Genomic DNA, 19,530 nt, shown 5'->3' on the forward strand with positions numbered 1-19,530 from the left:
GGTCCGCCATACAATTTCCATACCCAGATGTAGCCCTCGGGCCGCAAAGTTTGTCCACCCCTGTTCTTTACCATTAAATATCTGAGTTCTGATTGTAATTCTGTCAGGTCTTAAACCCATTTTATTTTATTTTTCAACTCAGTGCCTTACACAAACATTTTACTCTGGAGCATTTCCATTACTCCCAGTGGACCAGATAGTTGAAACTCCTCATTCCCCTCAGTTCAGTGAGACCAAGGGTCTTTCACAGTCTCTTTCCTGTCTGCCTTGGTTTCTTCATTTATTTTCTTCCTCCTTCCTGTCCCATTCCCAACATTGTTGCTCTCATGGTTCCTGTGCACTTTCCCATCTCTTTTCTCCCCAGTGGGGCAAGTGTTCTACTTTCTTTAGATCCTCTCTTCAGCTGTCACTTCCAATTGCTGTGGAACTTTCAGGTTCCAACATTCCATCCCTTCTGGTGTCAGTGGCCCACCTCTGAACATGTTGTTCAATGTTCGAATAACAGGAGATGGGTTTGTGGGAGGGAAGAGAGCTGTTACCTGAAGATTAATGTAATACAAATCTAATTTATGCTGTATAGGATGTTTCATATTTGATCTAGGCTGAACACTGGTAATTTACCTATTGGGAGACCAAATTAATAGCATACAGTAACTGGGAATTGATAGTTCATCAGATGACTTCAAGTACCTGAAATCATATTTAAACAGATGATAAAGATGGGACTTGTACAATTGCTGTGCATCAGGTAGCTGGAGGACTAAACCTGCTATGCAGGTAGCTATGATAGACGAGGGGGGGGGATCTGCACCAGCAAGGGCTAAGGGCAGAAAGAAACCCTGGTAAAAAATCCATTTCCTGAGAGTTGTAGAAAAAGAATGGGATGATGCTGATATTTCTGCATTGGTGCTACCCCATGACCTTTCTTCGAGTGCTTCAACTTTTGTGAGCTTCTGTCTAGTATATCTCTTAAACTTCAAGCACCATCACTTTACTGCTAGAAAGATGAAGGAATTTTCCGTTTCTCCTTTCTCACTCAGTTTCACTCAGAGCTGCCTTGTTGCCCTGACGAGATGGCAGGTCTCCAATACTCCAGGTTGTGAGTCCTCCAGTCTCTGCCTCTTTTGCCACTTCTGGCTTTCACATGCAGCAGTGTAGTGAAATGGACATGATTCTTTACTGTTTGTTGCTGCTCATAGCAGCAGTGAGTCTAACCAAAGTCTTGCTAATATGCTGCTGCTCAGCAAAATTCTGAGTAGCAATAGAAGCTTTGAAACTGTCTGGAGCTTCTGGAAGATACTGTACTGTATTGGATAAACATTTGGGAAGTTATACTTGTGATCAGGAAACGTGCATTCTGCAGAAATTGATGACTTAGACCCTTCTGGTAACCAGAGAAGTTTTCTTATTCCAGTAAGTTAATTTTTAAGGACTTGCCTGTGTGTTTAAAACACTTGGTTCTTTTATTATACATTTAGATGTCTGCATAAACTAAATTGGAGTCAAAAGCTAAGTGTATGAAAGCAGAGCTCAAAAATTAGTACTGCAAACTGTTTGTCAAATATGAAAATTGCTAGCTATGGTTTTTCCAGGCTATGGAGGCCAGAAGATAGTCTGGACCATGGTCAGAAGCAGCAAGAGCCATATAGGGAAATTAAGGCCTCTGCAACAGAAGTTGTTGCAAGGAGAGACGTGGCAAGTAGTGCTCTTGGGAAGGCTTTAATGGTACTAGCTGACACACACAGCTCATAGATCTGTTCGATCACCAAAACAGACTTTTCACTTGCAGCTGGTGAACCCAAATTTTGAGCACTGGTGAAAGGAAGGGTTTCACTGTGGGGCAAAATAGGAATCTTTCCTATTTCAAGCTTTACCAAATGTATCTCCAAATAAACATGATTGAACAGGTGTCTTGGACCTCTGTGCAAAGTACTGTTAGTAAGTACATGGGCATCAATAATTAGCATAAGCATTGTACATTAAACTCCAGTATCAGTGGGTTATTTGTGAGTGTCAGCAAATACTTACAGTAATCTAATTTGGGTTTACATCTTTATTTTAAGTGTAACTGAGGAAAATCCAGGTCATACCAGGTACTAAGCTGAAAGATAAGAGCTGCTATTTAAAAGGATCAGGATTAAATATTGTCTGAAGATTATAGACCAAAGGCTCTAAGATCTTAGGTACATGTTATTCCGTTAGATCAGGGTACTTTTGCACTTGTTGCCATCTCCTTCATATAAGTTCCGTAATTCATTTATGGTGATTTACTGTCTTTAATGCCTGTATGTATTTTGGTTTAAAATGTCATACTTGGGCCAGTTTACTTTAATACAGTTACCTAAATTAAAAGTAGAATATTCTAGATATCTGTTGGATTCAGTAGTTCTGCAATAACCCTGTCAAACTTTGAGTTACCTCAAAGTTTAAAATTTATAAATATGCATTTACAAAATCTAAGACAAATAGAAATCTTTTCATAATTTGGTATTCCAGTGGGAAGTGGGCTTTGCTCACATATCCCTGCAGTATTTGCAACTCAAACACTAGTGCTGAGTCTTTCACCCAAAAGTGAAACTGACTTGGCTGTCCAATCAATTAAATGTAAGGCGTAAGCAGCATAAATAGTTAAATAAGTTTTTTAATACTTCTAGATTCAGTAGTCTAAGGTGTTGGTAATATAGATAAGAACTTGTTTGGTGGCCCTTTTTTTAAAGGCTTAAAAACAAAAATGGATCTGATCCGTTTGAGTACCATAATTCACTACGAATAGTACACTCTACACAATAATAGTTCAGGGAAGGAGCAGCTGCTTCATTTCAGTGGTACATGAAGGGAAGTGTTTTGAGCGCCTTCGGAAAAACAGACAATTTATCATTAAAAGCACTCGCCATCAGAAACCATTAAAGAGCATCTCAAATGACATTTTTGCTCAAGCATTCATGGCACTTCTATTATAAGAGATTAAGTAGTCAAGAGGATACTAATTATATACTTTGGGGGTTTCAAACATGGAACCCAGCAGCATAAATCTTTCTTTCTTTACATTTTGGTGCCTCTCCTCTATAAACTAGGAACACTTCAAAAACTGCCATTAATTTATCAAGTTAGCTGTCCCTTGAAATATTCTGTTTGAGACAGCCTAGATCATTCTTTTATAAATCTTACACATGCCAGTTTCTATGACCACAAGGAAGAATAAGACTTCTACAAATTCTGAGAAGTAAGGGTCCTTCTTTTCTCCCTTTTTTTGTGGTGTAACTTTTGCAGCTTATTACGTTAATTACTTGTTACCCTAAATTCATCTTTTTCTAAAGCTGTAGAGATGCTAAGAATAATTTTTCCTTCCTTTGCTTACATGGTGACCTGCGTGCTAAGAGCTGGAGTTAACAGGAAACCACAGCTGCTGTTGCTCATCATAGCGACAGCTGCCTAGAGAACTAAACCAATCCAAATAGGGTACAGGAAATGGGAGTCAGCAGAACACAACTGACTTTAAGGCAAAGTAGACCTAGACTAGTTGTTTTCTAACTAAAATCTATAATCTTATTTAACAGTCTAAAAATTGTGTAACTGATAGCATAGTTGGGACAAAGTTGTTTAATTAAGCCTTTTTCGCATGATCCAGTTGAGAACAATTGTTAAACAGGTCGGTTTCCTAGAGTTAATGGGGCTTGAAAGCTTAAGGACAGTGAAGGCATTCTTTTATATTAACGTCTGCTGTGGGGTTCTCAGCTACTTGGTAGTAAGGAATGGATTCACTGATGTTCGTAGAGCGCCATTTACACTGGGGCTTACATTGTACACTTTTTAAAAACAGCTTAAAGCTTGTTTATGCTAACTGTTTAGGAATCCACTGTCAATTACTCCAAATTGACCATGTGGTCTGAAACAGGTTGGCCCCTGTCCACATTGGCTACCTTAAATAGTGTAAAACTGATGCAACAAGCATATATTTTAGTTCCAGTGTAGCTGAGAGTTAAGGGTTCTGGTTTCCATACACATTTTGCATCTCTGGTCAGACCATTCGCAGTCCTGTGATGTTAGGGATTTTCAATAAACTTGAAATGGAATGTCACAAGACAGTGGTCAAATATTCATGGCCCAGTCCTTATTCCTTATTTTAGAGACAGATGACTGCCTTAAATTATTGGTCCTGCAGCCTGTGGATGATGAATCTGCATTTCTTTGTGGAGCAGCTTAGCTTGACTGATTGCCAAGGGGAACTTACTTCTGCTGAGAAACTTTCTAGTCTCTATCTCTTCTGTTTTCTGTTCTCCTCTGGCTAGTAGATTTCACCTTCTCTCCTGTCCTGTATCTGCATGTGAGTGTGTTTCTTACCCTAATAACTCATTCCTCTATGGTTATCTTCCCCATTCTGCTGTTATCCTCTTCCCCCAACAGGGGTTCTACGATCGGACACTAGATGTTTGCTAATATTGGCTCTCTGCTGCTGGCAGTGTTCTATTATACAGGCTTTTTTTAGACAAGGCCTGATTTCTCTAAGGGCTTGTCTACGCTGGCACACTAAATCAGTGCCACTGTGATTGATGCAGCAGCGTCGATTTACTGGGTCTGGTGAAGATGCGATAAGTTGATGGCAGAGTGCTCTCCCGTTGACTTCAGTACTCGACCTCGCTGAGATGCAGAAGGTAAGTTGGTGGGAGATGTAAGCTATGTCACTCAGGTGGATGCTTTTCCTGGAGAGATGCTGTAACTCAGGAAAGTCCTATGGTGTACAGAAGGTCAGACTAGATAATCACAGTGGTCCCTTCTGGCCTTATCTATGAATATACACATTGTACTACTTTAACTGTACCCATATAGTTTGAGTGTACAAGCCCATCCCCCATTATATTGATATAAAAGGTGCCTCTACCAGTATATCTTATTCATGTATGGGAAGGGGAATAAGTTGTACTGATCTAAGACATCTTTATGTCAGTAGAAAGAGGGGTTGTACTGGTATAACTATTTTTTTTTCTTTTAAATAACCCCAACTCAAATAATTATACCAGTGCAAAAACTAGATAGACCAGACCTTAAAAAGTTACAGGACCTTACCACAAGGACCTTAAAATTGTCAACCAGTTCTAGTGCAGCTCACGCTACTAGCTGTCACAGGGGGCCATACATCAGAGGGGATTTTGCATGCCGTATGACACTTGCAACCTAAAATGAACCCTGAAAGCTAATAAAACTTAATTTTCAAATTATGTATACTTGGATGGAAAACATTTATGGAAATGAGCCTTGTTATGATGATACCACTTCTACCAATAGTTAAATTTGTGTGTATATTTTACATAATAGCTCCTTATTTTAACATTAGGTCTTAGCATTACCATTTAGCATTACCACATTTTAACATTAGGTCTTAGCATTACCACTAGCCGTCACCTTCAGCCCCCAACTAAAACCCCTCCAACGCATTATCAAGGATCTACAACCTATCCTGAAGGATGACCCAACACTCTCACAAATCTTGGGAGATAGGCCAGTCCTTGCCTACAGACAGCCCCCCAACCTGAAGCGAATACTCACCAGCAACCACATACCACACAACAGAACCACTAACCCAGGAACCTATCCTTGCAACAAAGCCCGTTGCCAACTGTGCCCACATATCTATTCGGGGGACACCATCACAGGGCATAATAACATCAGCCACACTGTCAGAGGCTCGTTCACCTGCACATCTACCAATGTGATATATGCCATCATGTGCCAGCAATGCCCCTCTGCCATGTACATTGGTCAAACTTGACAGTCTCTACGTAAAAGAATAAATGGACACAAATCAGATGTCAAGAATTATAACATTCATAAACCAGTCAGAGGACACTTCAATCTCTCTGGTCACGTGATTACAGACATGAAAGTTGCGATATTACAACAGAAAAACTTCAAATCCAGACTCCAGCGAGAGACTGCTGAATTTGAATTCATTTGCAAATTGGATATAATTAACTTAGGCTTGAATAGAGACTGGGAGTGGCTAAGTCATTATGCAAGGTAACTATTTCCCCTTGTTTTCTTAACCACCCCCCCACCCCTGCAGACCTTGTTAAACCCTGGATTTGTGCTGGAAGTGGCCCACCTTGATTATCATACACATTGTAAGGAGAAAGAAAAGGAGTACTTGTGGCACCTTAGAGACTAACCAGTTTATTTGAGCATAAGCTTTCGTGAGCTACAGCTCACTTCATCGGATGCATACATCATACATCAGATGAAGTGAGCTGTAGCTCACGAAAGCTTATGCTCAGATAAATTGGTTAGTCTCTAAGGTGCCACAAGTACTCCATTTCTTTTTGTGAATACAGACTAACACGGCTGTTACTCTGAAACCTGTCATTGTAAGGAGAGTGATCACTTTAGATAAGCTATTATCAACAGGAGAGTGGGTTTGTGTGTGGAGGGGGTGGGGAGAAAACCTGGATTTGTGCTGGAAATGGCCCACCTTGATTATCATACACATTGTAAGGAGAGTGATCACTTTACATAAGCTATTACCAGCAGGAGAGTGGGGTGGGGGGAGAGAAAACCTTTTGTAGTGATAAATACCCATTTTTTCATGATTGGTGTGTATAAAAACAAACATCTTCTGTATTTTCCCCTGTATGCATCCAATGAAGTGAGCTGTAGCTCACAAAAGCTTATGCTCAAATAAATTGGTTAGTCTCTAAGATGCCACAAGTACTCCTTTTCATTTAGGTTTAGCATTCCCCTTTAGTTGAAACTAGGCATGCTAGAATAGATGCAGTTGTGAGTATATATTTAAATATCAGATTTGAAGAGCTACTGTTGACTTGTTGCTGGTAGGGAATGATTTACTTAATGTTCTGTGCACTTGGACGACAAGCACTGCTTATTAAAATGAATCTTTGTAGGGCATTAATAAACAAACAGTCTTGTTTCACCCCTCTCCTGGAAGAAATAAGCCATCCAAAGAGGGAATGTACATGCAGCTAAGTAGGTCTGAAGTAGTCGAGCTGTTTCTGCTAGGAACACAGGAATTGTCATAGTGAAATAAACTGGTGGTCCACATAGTTGGTATCTGCTCTAACAATGTCTTTAGTGTCAAAGTAAAGTGGAAGAATCACTATTACAGACAACTGTAGGCTAATCTACCCACAGAGAGGGTTTTTTCCTAACCCTAACTAACCACTTTTTAGTTTAGTGGTTGGCTAATCCCTGGGAATAGCAGGGATTTTATTCCTTTTTTAATCACTGTTTAATGTAGTTTCCTGGGTGGTTAATTTAGAACCCAGGAATGAGCATGAGTAGTTAAATTTCTTTATTCCAATGTAAGTTACTTTGCATTTGTCAACAACGAATATTATCCTGCATTGTGTTACCCACTCACCTAGTTTTGTTAGGTTCCTCTAGAGTTTCACTAAAATAACCTATTTTTTTCCATCTGCAAGTTTGCCACTTTACTGTTCACCCCCATTTCCAGCTGATTAATAAACATTAAACACAAGTCCTGGTATGGAACCCTTGGCGCACCTCTTGGTTAACTTTCACATGTGGAAAAATGACCATGCATTCTGAAGAGGCCTGTGAATCATGTTGGAGCAGGTTTCAGAGTAACAGCCGTGTTAGTCTGTCTTTGCAAAAAGAAAAGGGGTACTTGTGGCACCTTAGAGACTAACCAATTTATTTGAGCATGAGCTTTTGTGAGCTACAGCTCACTTCATCGGATGCATACCGTGGAAACTGCAGAAGACATTATATACACACAGAGACCATGAAACAATACCTCCTCCCACCCCACTGTCCTGCTGGTAATAGCTTATCTAAAGTGATCATCAAGTTGGGCCATTTCCAGCACAAATCCAGGTTTTCTCACCCTCCCCCCCCCCACACACAAACTCACTCTCCTGCTGGTAATAGCCCATCCAAAGTGACCACTCTCTTCACAGTGTGTATGATAATCAAGGTGGGCCATTTCCTGCACAAATCCAGGTTCTCTCACCCCCTCAGCCCCCTCCAAAAACCACACACACAAACTCACTCTCCTGCTGGTAATAGCTCATCCAAAGTGACCACTCTCCCTACAATGTGCATGGTAATCAAGGTGGGCCATTTCCAGCATAAATCCAGGTTTTCTCACCCCCCCTCCCCCCTGGGAAAACACACACACACACACACACAAACTCACTCTCCTGCTGGCAATAGCTCATCCAAACTGACCACTCTCCAAGTTTAAATCCAAGTTTAACCAGAACGTCGGGGGGGGGGGGGTAGGAAAAAGCAAGGGGAAATAGGCTACCTTGCATAATGACTTAGCCACTCCCAGTCTCTATTTAAGCCTAAATTAATAGTATCCAATTTGCAAATGAATTCCAATTCAGCAGTTTCTCGCTGGAGTCTGGATTTGAAGTTTTTTTGTTGTAAGATAGTGACCTTCATGTCGGTGATTGCGTGACCAGACAGATTGAAGTGTTCTCTGACTGGTTTATGAATGTTATAATTCTTGACATCTGATTTGTGTCCATTTATACTTTTACGTAGAGACTTTCCAGTTTGACCAATGTACATGGCAGAGGGGCATTGCTGGCACATGATGGCATATATCACATTGGTGGATGTGCAGGTGAACGAGCCTCTGATAGTGTGGCTGATGTTATTACGCCCTGTGATGGTGTCCCCGAACAGATATGTGGGCACAGTTGGCAACGGGCGTTGTTGCAAGGATAGGTTCCTGGGCTAGTGGTTCTGTTGTGTGGTATGTGGTTGTTGGTGAGTATTTGCTTCAGGTTGGGGGGCTGTCTGTAGGCAAGGACTGGCCTGTCTCCCAAGATTTGTGAGAGTGTTGGGTCATCCTTCAGGATAGGTTGTAGATCCTTAATAATGCGTTGGAGGGGTTTTAGTTGGGGGCTGAAGGTGACGGCTAGTGGCGTTCTGTTATTTTCTTTGTTAGGCCTGTCCTGTAGTAGGTGACTTCTGGGAACTCTTCTGGCTCTGTCAATCTGTTTCTTCACTTCTGCAGGTGAGTATTGAAGTTGTAAGAAAGCTTGATAGAGATCTTGTAGGTGTGTCTCTGTCTGAGGGGTTGGAGCAAATGCGGTTGTATCGCAGAGCTTGGCTGTAGACGATGGATCGTGTGGTGTGGTCAGGGTGAAAGCTGGAGGCATGTAGGTAGGAATAGCGGTCAGTAGGTTTCCGGTATAGGGTGGTGTTTGTGACCATTGTTTATTAGCACCGTAGTGTCCAGGAGCAGGCAGTTAAGAGTTCTATTCCTAGTGTCACATATGAAAGCTGGTGGTTGTGGTACTTTTATATATACAATTGAATGTTAATAAATCCATAATATGGACTAATCCTTTAGTACAAAAACCAACTAACCTTTTCCCTTGTAGTCTTCCCAGACTTACCCTATGTGAAAATGTTACCAGGAGATCACATGTCTAAAATGAGAATCTATAGCAGAATTACTTTATATCAATGAAAGTTTATTTAAACTGATTATTGCAGCATCGAAAGAGCTGTTGCTAATGTGGGATTACAATTAATATCTGTTTGCTGTAGCTCTTATAAGTCCCAGTTGAGATCTGGGACCCCATTGTGGTAAGTGCTGTACAATCAGGGTAGGATAGTCCCTGCCATGAAAAAGCTTATTTTCTGATACCTATATGTTTTGCATATAGAGAGGTGTACAGAACAAATATATTTTGTACACTTAAAAAAAAAAAAGGGTGTGGGTGGTAAATTGTGATCTTTAAAAATGCCTGAGTATGGTATCCTCTTCCAATCTTGATTCTCTTTTGGGGGTGTTGTATGCATGGTGTTTTTTGTTTTTGTTTTTTAACAGATGAAATTCAAAGTAGAAAACAAAACCCTAAACTTTACATGAGTGGATTCAAACCAGCAGATGCAAGGACGCTTCCAAATTGTGATGAACTCTTATTCAAACTTGCCGAGTTCTGTAAGAGGTTTAATTCAGTGGGAGTAGTGGACTGGGATGTTTTGCTATGAGTGTTACTATGGTGACTAGAGAACCTTTATTTGCTCCTTAAATGGAAGGAATACTTTATATTCTGTAGATGTTAGAGTATTTAATGTAGAGATCATGCTGTGAGATAACTAAACTAAAAGGGTCTAGAAACATTCTGAATCTATCCACTTGCAAATGGGTACATTTTATTAAGCATCACTAGGTTCTCAGTATGCCTGGAAATCTAATTTGCATTTGAAACTTACTTGGTTATTCTGTAGTGTCTAAAAGTAACATACTGTCAGTTTCTTTCAGAAGCCACAGCATATTAATATCAGGTTTCAGAGTAACAGCCGTGTTAGTTTGTATTCGCAAAAAGAAAAGGAGTACTTGTGGCACCTTAAAGACTAACCAATTTATTTGAGCATGAGCTTTCGTGAGCTAGAGCACGAAAGCTCATGCTCAAATAAATTGGTTAGTCTCTAAGGTGCCACAAGTACTCCTTTTCTTTTAGCATATTAATATGCCTCACATTAAAACTTGTACACATTCAAGTCTTGGATGAGAAGCCAGGTTGATTTTATTTTTTCACTTAAAAATCAAGGTCTTTCATGGGGTTCCTGATGGCTACTTTGACAGTTCTCTTCATTTCTGTAATTCCTATTTAAACTGGTTAGGCTGAATACTCCTGCTGTACATCTGGAGTATGATTTGTAGATAAGAGCACCATTGCAGACTCCATTGACATTAGGTATCCCATAGAATCCAAAAGATGTTCTTATGCTAATAAGTAGCTTCTACTTTGACATGTCCTTTAACAAAAATCTCATCTAAACTGATTCAGGACTTGTAAAGAAAAGAAATTCAGATCTAAAGTTTCCATTTCATCTTGCAATACTGTTTGTTGGTGTCCAAGCATCCTTTCTGGAAGCTGTGCTGCAGTCAAACAAAAGCTTTTGAACTTAGTACAGAGGTAACTGGGTGAAATTTTTAATGGTCTGCAATCTATAGGAGATCAGACTAGGTGATCTAATGATCCCTTGTGGCTTTAGTATCTGTGACTGAATCATCGAGGACCCTTAGAGGGTGATACTTGGACACAGTGAGAAATGTGCAAGTCTGTTTTGAAATCTGAGTTTGTCAGACATTAAAAATATGTTCTAGGGATCTGCCAGAGTGTGATCTGATTTAGGCCTTAGGATATCCAGTAGTGAAGGTTTCTCTGGCTTCCTTTTTTGAATATATGAGAAAAAAAACCCTCCACTTACTCTTTCCGATCCAAAAATTATTGAACTTCAGTCCTGTTATATGTTGGAGGGGTAATCGTTGAGTACACATTCAACTTTGGTGGCTTTAGATCAGGGGTGGGCAAACTTTTTGGCCCGAGGGCCACATCTGGGTGGGGAAATTGCATGTAAGGCTGGAGCAGGGGGTTGGGGTGTGAGAGAGGGTGCGGTGTGCAGGAAGAGACTCAGGGCAGGGGGTTGGGGTGCAGGGTGCGGAAGGGGGTTGAGGTGCAGGAGGCGTGCGTGGTGCAGCAGGGGGTTCAGGGCAGGGGGTGCAGGTGCAGAAGGGGTGCAGCAGGGAGCTCAGGGCAGGGGGTGCAAGGTGCAGGAGGCGTTTGGGGTGTGGGCTCCGGCCCGGCGCCGCTTACCTTGAGCGGCTCCAGGGTGGCAGTGGCACGCAGCAGGTCTAAGGCAGGCTCCATGGCCCCACACCACTCCCAGAAACATCCGGCTGTGAGGGAGTAGGGAGTGAGGCGGATTGACCTGGGAATGTTGTGTGGGAGTTTTACTGGGACTGTCTGCATTGGTGATGGGGATATCAGGGTGTGACTTCACTTGAGGGATGATACCTGAGCATGTAACTTGAACCCAGGAGGGGGGGTTGGGGCCAGGTGACACCTTTGAGTTGTCACGGAGTGTGGGGGAGTCAGGGCCCGGTGGCCCCTGTGGGAGGGGAGAGGTCTCTGCGCGTTGCCCTTGCCTGCAGGTACCTCCCCCAAAGCTCCCATTTGGCTGGGAACGGGGAACCACGGCAATGGGAGCTGTGGGAGGTAGTGCCTGCAGGCAAGGGCAGCACGTGGAGCCCTCTGGCCCCCAGGGGCCACAGGGACATGGTGGTGGCTGCTTCCGGGAGCCGCACAGGGTCAGGGCATGCAGGGAGCCTGCCTTGGCCCCAGGGGACCATGGGGTGGCAATCCCACGGGCCAGATCCAAAGCCTTGAAGGGTCGGATCCAGTCCACGGGCCGTAGTTTGCCCACCCCTGCTTTACATTGTTAACTGTAGTGATTGTACTCTTTTACACACTATCCTGTGGAATTAATTTATTGCATCAATATACTTAACTATTGAAACCTTCTGCATTTTATTCTTCTGTCTAAAAAAAATTCTAGAATGGCAGACTGGTGAGGTAGGTGATATTTAGTGAATTATTGTATTTGGCAACGTTCTACTTATGATTTTTACTACTTTTTCCTTTCCTTCTGCTGGTATGGACTTTTCCTGATATACTATACAGTTAAATATTTCTGGTATGAACTAATTTTTAACCTCTAACAATTCAGACTAAAGGTGATTCAGCTGTCTGGTTTGCCTCTGGCCTCTGTCTCTACAGCAGAGTCACAGGTTGGGGAAATCAGTCCTTTATTCTTCTAATGTACTACTGATCAGTAATGAAAATTGTCTGTGTATGGGTTTAAAAGCTGAGATCCTGCAGTGTGAATGTCTTTCCCTATTCATCAGCAATTAAATAGAAAAGTAGGTTGGAATTTGAAGCAATTTAAACAATGTAAAGAAAAGGAACAAGAAACTAATAACTTACTGTATTGTGGCTTCGCTTAACTTTTTTTGGGTGTGGTGGGGAAAGAAAATCCTTCACTTATAAACAAGACTTTCTGGGTCTTTTCCAGTGGAAAGTATGTTCCATGGCTGTGAGTCATACTGTAGCTTAAGGCTTTCATTACAAAAGATAACTTTGTCTAACTGTCTCTTTAAAAGTTACTGGTTCAAGAGACATTGTGTGGACCATGCTAGGATTTTTAAAATGTTAATTTTGGTGTGCAGCTTGTATGTGATAGTCTTCATTGTGTTTCTTAAATGTTTTGGGGTGTCATAAAATGTTGGATTGCTTCAAGCTTTGTTCTTTCTTCTAATGTGAAAAATGTGCACAAGTTTTCTGGTGGGAACACAGTGCAGAAGGGATTTCTAGATGCATAGCAATGCTGTTTTCCAATCTAATTTGGACTGAGTCTTTTGCTAAACTAGGAAGTTGTCAAACTAGATTTCACTGAAGTCCTTAGTATAGTAGAAATTAAGTCTTATCTTTGTGTATCCTCCTGCAAATGCTGGCAATTTCCCAGGAAAAAATAGTTTAGGACAGGACACTGGTAAATACTGGCTTAAACCCTGTTTAAACTGAGAAAAATAATTGCATCAGTGTCCAGGAAGTTCAGCAAGCATATAATGTCTCTTTTTAAATTTTGGATACATCCATTTAAAAAAAAAAGACTGGGTCTATTCACTACATCAAAGTTGGTCTTCTGCTGCCTGGCCAAATAGACTTGGACTGGTAGTCTACATCTCTGTGGAAATGTTGTTTGACATTGTCATAAATATAAAGGGAAGGGTAACCTTCTTTCTGTATACAGTGCTATAAAATCCCTCCTGGCCAGAGGCAACATCCTGTTACCTGTAAAGGGTTAAGAAGCTCAGCTAACCTGGCTTTCACCTAACCCAAAGGACCAATGAGGGAACAAGATACATTCAAATCTTGGGGGGAGGGAGAGGGAGAAAGGCTTTTGTTTGTGCTCTTTGTTTACATGTTTGGTCTCTCTTGGGACTGAGAGAGTCCAGACAGAAATACATCTTCTCCAACCATCCTAATCCAAGTCTCCAATATTGCAACCAGTATATGTAAGCCAGGCAAGGTGGATTAGTTTATCTTTTGTTTTATGTGAATTTTCCGCGTTAAGAGGGAGGTTTATTCCTGTTTTCTGTAACTTTAAGGTTTTGCCCAGAGGGGGATCCCCTGTGTTTTGAATCTGAATACCCTGTAAAGCCTTTTCCATCCTGATTTTACAGAAGTGATTCTTTTACCTTTTCTTTAATTAAAATTCTTCTTTTAAGAACCTGATTGCTTTTCATTGTTCTTAAAATCCAAGGGTTTGGGTCTGTGTTCACTTGTACAAATTGGTGAGGATTATTATCAAGCCTTCCCCAGGAAAGGGGGTGTAGGGCTTGGGGGTTATTTTGGGGAAAGACGTCTCCAAGTGGTCTTTTTCTCTGTTCTTTGTTTAAAACGCTTGGTGGTGGCAGCATACTGTTCAAGGCCAAGGCAAAGTTTGTACCTTGGGGAAGTTTTTAACCTAAGCTGGTAAGAATAAGCTTAGGGGGTCTTTCATGCGGGTCCCCACATCTGTACCCTAGAGTTAGGAGTGGGAAAGGAACCCTGACAGACATATAGTTGAAACAGCTGCTGTGTGGACAGACAACCATGTCTGTAACTAAGTCAAATAAGCATATCATAACCTGGTTACAGAAAAGCTGGCTTCTACTTAGTTTGCCCACCTCTGATCTATACTACGGCCTGCAGGCCATATCCGGCCCGCAGGACCATCTTGCCTGGCCCCTGAGCTCCCGGCCAGGGAGGCTTGCCCCTGGCCCCTCCTCCACTGTCTCCCCCCCGTCCCTCCCCCGCAGCCTGAGCGCGCCACACCGCACTGCTAGTGCTCTGACTCACCGCTCTTGCCAGGTGGCGTGGCTGGCTCCGGCCTGGTAAGGGTGCGGGGTGGCAATCGGGACAGGGAGCAGGGGGCGGTTGGATGGGTCAGGGGTTTGGTGGGGGTAGGCAGGGAGTGGTGGGGGTAGGCAGGGAGTGGGGGGGGGGGTTGGATGAGGCAGAGGTTGGGGGGGCGGCGGTTAGGGGATGAAGAATGGGGAGGTTGGATAGGGCACGGGAGTCCCAGGGGGCCTGTCAGGGGTTGGAGATGTGGATAGGGGTTGGGGCATTCAGGGGACGGGGGGGGGAGGTTGGATGGGGGCGGGGTTCTGGGGGGCAGTTAGGGGTGGGGGTCCCAAGAGGGGGCAGTCAGAGGTCAAGGAGCAGGGGGGTTGGATGGGTCAGGGATTCTGAGGGGGGCAGTCAGGGGGTGAGAAGTGGGAGGGGGCAGATAGGGAGTGGGGGCCATGCTGTTAGGGAAGGCTGTGCCTCCCCAACCCGGCCCTCCATATAGTTTTGCAAGCTTGATTGGCCCTCGGGCCAAAAAATTTGCCCACCCCTAGTGTAGATGGTGCTTCAACCTCTTCTAGTTTGACACTGAGTGGCAAGCATGTTCTAGAAAAATGGGTGTGTCAGAAAAACTGAACAAAGATTGAATGTTGTAGTCAGTCAGAACAAGCTGTGCCCTATGTAGTGTACGTTCCAGATGAAGTATTTTCAGGAACTTAATTAATTCCACTTCCTCTGAGTTATTAGAGCAAGAGTGGGGAGAACACGTAAACTGCATTTCAGAGGTTAAACATTACTATTCTAATGCACTGTACCTTTAAACTTAAAATTTCCTTTAATGGTTTGTGCTATTTCTAGTCTCAACAGTAGCCATTTATGTAATGAATTTGCAATGAAAAATCTAACAGTCTCTTTTAATTCACTGTCAGTCAAAAACTAAAATCATATGCCTGTTCTGAGGGAAGCATTCAGCCCTATAACTTTTGTTAGACTTATTGAAAAGTGTGTTCACGTAGGAGGGCAGAAATTTGGCTGCAAACTTTTGAGCTGCACTCAGTTTCTTTGTAGACTTGGGATCGTTTCCAGTGCATTCAGGAATGGCTTTCATAGGAGCTCAGGAGTTTACTTTGGATACTGCTTTTCAAGTTTGAGGACCTGGATTTGTGCTCTTCTTTGGATAATAGGAAATCTGTGGAGTCTTTTTCTAGTTTCCAGTGTACACTCTGTCCCTGCTACAACTACTTCCCCCCGCACCTCCAAAGTTTGGCACAATTTACAGCCTGTGCTCAAGAATTATAGGACTAGGGTAGAGAATCATTGTAGGTTAGAATTTAGACTCTGTAGAGCTGTGGGAGAAACTTGCATAGTAGCTACTTTTGATTGCAACCTTGTGCTGTTATCCCCTGGCTTTTGTGGGCACTAAGTTCACATTCTAAACTGCAAGTCTGAGCATCTAAAGCTCTATTTATGTACCCAGATAGGGTTGACTAAAAAAATGTATCTACTTTGCAGCTGTAACAGGTAATGTGGTATGACGCTGCCATGAAAATTAAATATAAAAAGATTTAAAAACCAATTTCTGACATATGACACACTGTCTTCAGCTTCAGTAATCAGAAAAAGATAAAAGTTCTTAGACACAATTTTTAATCCCAATCCTTGTGAAATTAGCTTCCAGTTTGTTTTGAACTGCCTCCAAGTCAAAAAGGTACAAAATATTACAAGCCCTTCAAATTTTACAAAAGCTGTTTCTTATTACCCTACCTGCAAGGTCATACTCAAGATCTTTTATTGTAAAGGTCTCCATGTCCAGTGACAAATCACTTCATTTTGTATCAAGTGAATGAGTTGCAAAGCTTTGGGTTAGAGGAATGCTGGCAAGCTTTAGCATTATGTTGCTGAATGATTCATTTTGGAAGCTACTGATTCTTAAATGGCAAGCTTTGTTAACACAGAGTTAAGGTTGCCCAGTGATAGCTTATATCCTTCCAGAATGTCGAGTTCAGCTTCTGAACACCAGGAAGTATAGAGTACTTAGCTCTGCCTTCTCCCCCAAGCTAGCAATAGCCATTGGGAATTATCTGCATGCACTCAAGCTGCATTCACTGTCTTAGTTGTACAGAATGGTAGAGTAAATTGGAACAGCTTGGGAAGAGTTGTGTTTGTGATGAGATCTGGGGATTAGTTTGAGGAGCATTGTAGAGTTGTGATTATGATTCACTGAAATCTGGATCAGATTCACCTACGTGCTTTTATTAAAGGAAAGAGGTGGATGTATACCTTGAGGTTCCAGTCTGCATCATTACAGTACAGAATTGTGTAGGTTGTGTCAGTAGCAGGGCACTGAGGTCTTCTTCCTCTGGGTATTTTCAGTTGTGAGATGGGATATGAGAACAGTCTGTGGATTTAATGATAGGTAGGGGAAAGAATAGCTTTTGGTGGTATCCTGTGCAAGTTGATATCTATCCGTGAGGGAAAAAAAAAGGTGCCAGAATACATCAACATAAAGAAAAGCTGTTCTCTTTCTGGGGGCTGTATTTCTAGAACCCCGTAGTCAAATGGACCCAAATTTGGAACACTGACTCTACCCTGTACTTCCATGACACACACCAAATTTCAAGGCCATCTGATTAACCTTATGTATTTTAGAGCACTTAGAACAGTCAAGCTTTAAACAGAAAGCTGGTCTTAACCTTAACTACAGGAAAGCTGTCCCACTCCTATAATACCTCTCAACTGCCCCTCATTTGAAGGTACATCATTTGTCCCAAGTTAACTATATGGTATACATTAAGTGCCCCTCTCATTTCTACCATTGAAAACTACCAGAAACTGCTAACTTGAGGTTAATGATTTGCATTTTATTTCCTACACTGCTTTTGTTATTTTGAGGCTGGTGTACATCATCTCTTACTTCAATCTTGACAAGCTGAGAGAGAGTTTGCCCACTTGCATGTAGTGGGCTGATGTCCTAGAGTTGCTGTTTTCAATTTGCAAATGCTAATTGCAAACTCACTTTATTCTTGTTTGTTTTCCTCCGTTTTTCAGGTATTCGTTACAGCACAGATGTTAGTGTGGATGAGGTGAAAGCTTTGGCCTCTCTAATGACATACAAATGTGCTGTGGTTGGTAAGTGATACTAGTTTGTCAAGTACAGATTCTAATTGTCATTTGAATTAGCATTGATTTAAGTCACTGTGAAATAGCTGAAGGACTGAATTTAGTTATTTTTAGATACTAATTTCCTTTTACTAAAATCTGACCTGCTAAAATCTGCAACAAGTGATTTTGAATGCTTACCCAGTAACTGTAGTGCTGTATTTCCTTTGCTATTATTGAAGCTACATGTTTTTGAATAGTACTTTGTTCTCTGCATTCAGCTCTTCTACTGTGCTTCCTCTCAGTAAAATGATCCCATGCTTAATATGTTACTATCACATAGAAACATCCCACTTGACCATAAGGACTTATTTCAGGATTGAGTAGATGGGGCTGTAAGGAAGGTCTAAGATTGTATTTTAACAAAAGTGTCCTTAATAAACAGCAAAACTTGAAAGAAATAGATTCAAGTAGATCTTACACTTCCTGTGTTTAGAAGATCCTCTTCCAGTTGATCTGAAAAGACTGCCCCTTTTATGAACAGAATGTAGATTTTTAGTGAACATATTAATGAAATTGTGCTGTGGATGCGGCAGAGTCAGCTTTGCAGTTGACAGTGAGGGTTTAGTGACTGATAAGTTTCAAATACTTATGTTTACACAAACTTATAGAAGCTACCCTTTTTTGCATAATTTAAAGATCTTGTCATTTCTGTTCTACCTTTATCTTGAAAAATGAAACTCTTCTCCTTTACATTTTTTTTCAGATGTGCCATTTGGTGGTGCAAAGGCTGGTGTTAAGATCAATACTAAGAACTATACTGTAAGTCTAAATTATATACATGTATTGTGTTAACTGGAAGCTCTTTTGTAGGACAAGACAAAACAAAACATATATTGTGTTAACAAAAGCTCTTTTGTAGGACAGCATTGAAAGCTCAGTAGAAATCCACCTATTATTTCTTCCTTTGAAGAGATTAAATCAGGGGTGGGCAAACTACAGCCCATGGGCTGGATCCGGCCCATCAGGGCTTTGGATCTGACCTGCAGGATTGCCAGCCCCATGGCGCAGCGGGGCTAAGGCAGGTTCCCTGCCTGCCTGGCCCCACACTGCTCCTGGAAGCAGCTGGCACCACGACTCTGTGCCCCCTGGGGGAGAGGGGGTGGGCAGAGTGCTCCACAAGCTGCTGTTGCCTGCAGGCACTGCCCCCCTGCAGCTCCCATTGGCTGGGAACAGAGAGCAGTGGCCAATGGGAGCTTTGGGGGAGGTACCACAGGTGAGGGCAGCACGAGGTGCCCTCTGCCCTCCCCCCCCCAGACGCCAGGGCAAACAGGCAGAGAGCCTGCCTTAGCCCTGCTGCATGCCACTGCCACTCTGGAGCCGCTCAAGGTAAGTGGCACCGGGCTGGAGCCCGCACTCCAATCCCCTGCCCTGAGTCCCCTCCTGCACCCCAGCCCCCTGTGCTGAGCCCCCAACCCCCTGCCTTGAGCCCCCTCCTGCACTCTGCACCCCCTCCTGCACCCAGCCCCCTGCCCTGTGCCCCTTCCTGCACACTGCACTTCCTCCCGCACCCCTACCCCATGCCCCAGCCCTACATTATCATAGAATCATAGAATATTAAGGTTGGAAGAGGCCTCAGCAGGTCATCTAGCCCAATCCCCTGCTCAAAGCAGGAACACCGACTAAATCATCCCAGCCAGGGCTTTGTCAAGCTGGGCCTTAAAAACCTCTAAGGATGGAGATTCCACCTCCTCCTTAG

The 19,530-nt window shown here is 42.5% G+C and overlaps 1 protein-coding gene across 1 annotated transcript in view; it reads left to right on the forward strand.

The window, feature by feature from the left end:
* GLUD1 (glutamate dehydrogenase 1) overlaps nucleotides 1-19,530 on the forward strand; it is a 52,161-nt gene that overhangs the window by 5,842 nt on the left and 26,789 nt on the right. The window contains exons 2-3 of the mRNA XM_048859259.2: nucleotides 17,721-17,801; nucleotides 18,538-18,593. Of these exons, the coding sequence (XP_048715216.1) occupies nucleotides 17,721-17,801; nucleotides 18,538-18,593 (137 nt within the window). The remainder of the gene's footprint in view (nucleotides 1-17,720; nucleotides 17,802-18,537; nucleotides 18,594-19,530) is intronic.

The sequence above is a fragment of the Caretta caretta genome, chromosome 7 (genome assembly GCF_965140235.1).
Source record: "Caretta caretta isolate rCarCar2 chromosome 7, rCarCar1.hap1, whole genome shotgun sequence".
Lineage (NCBI taxonomy): Eukaryota > Metazoa > Chordata > Testudines > Cheloniidae > Caretta > Caretta caretta.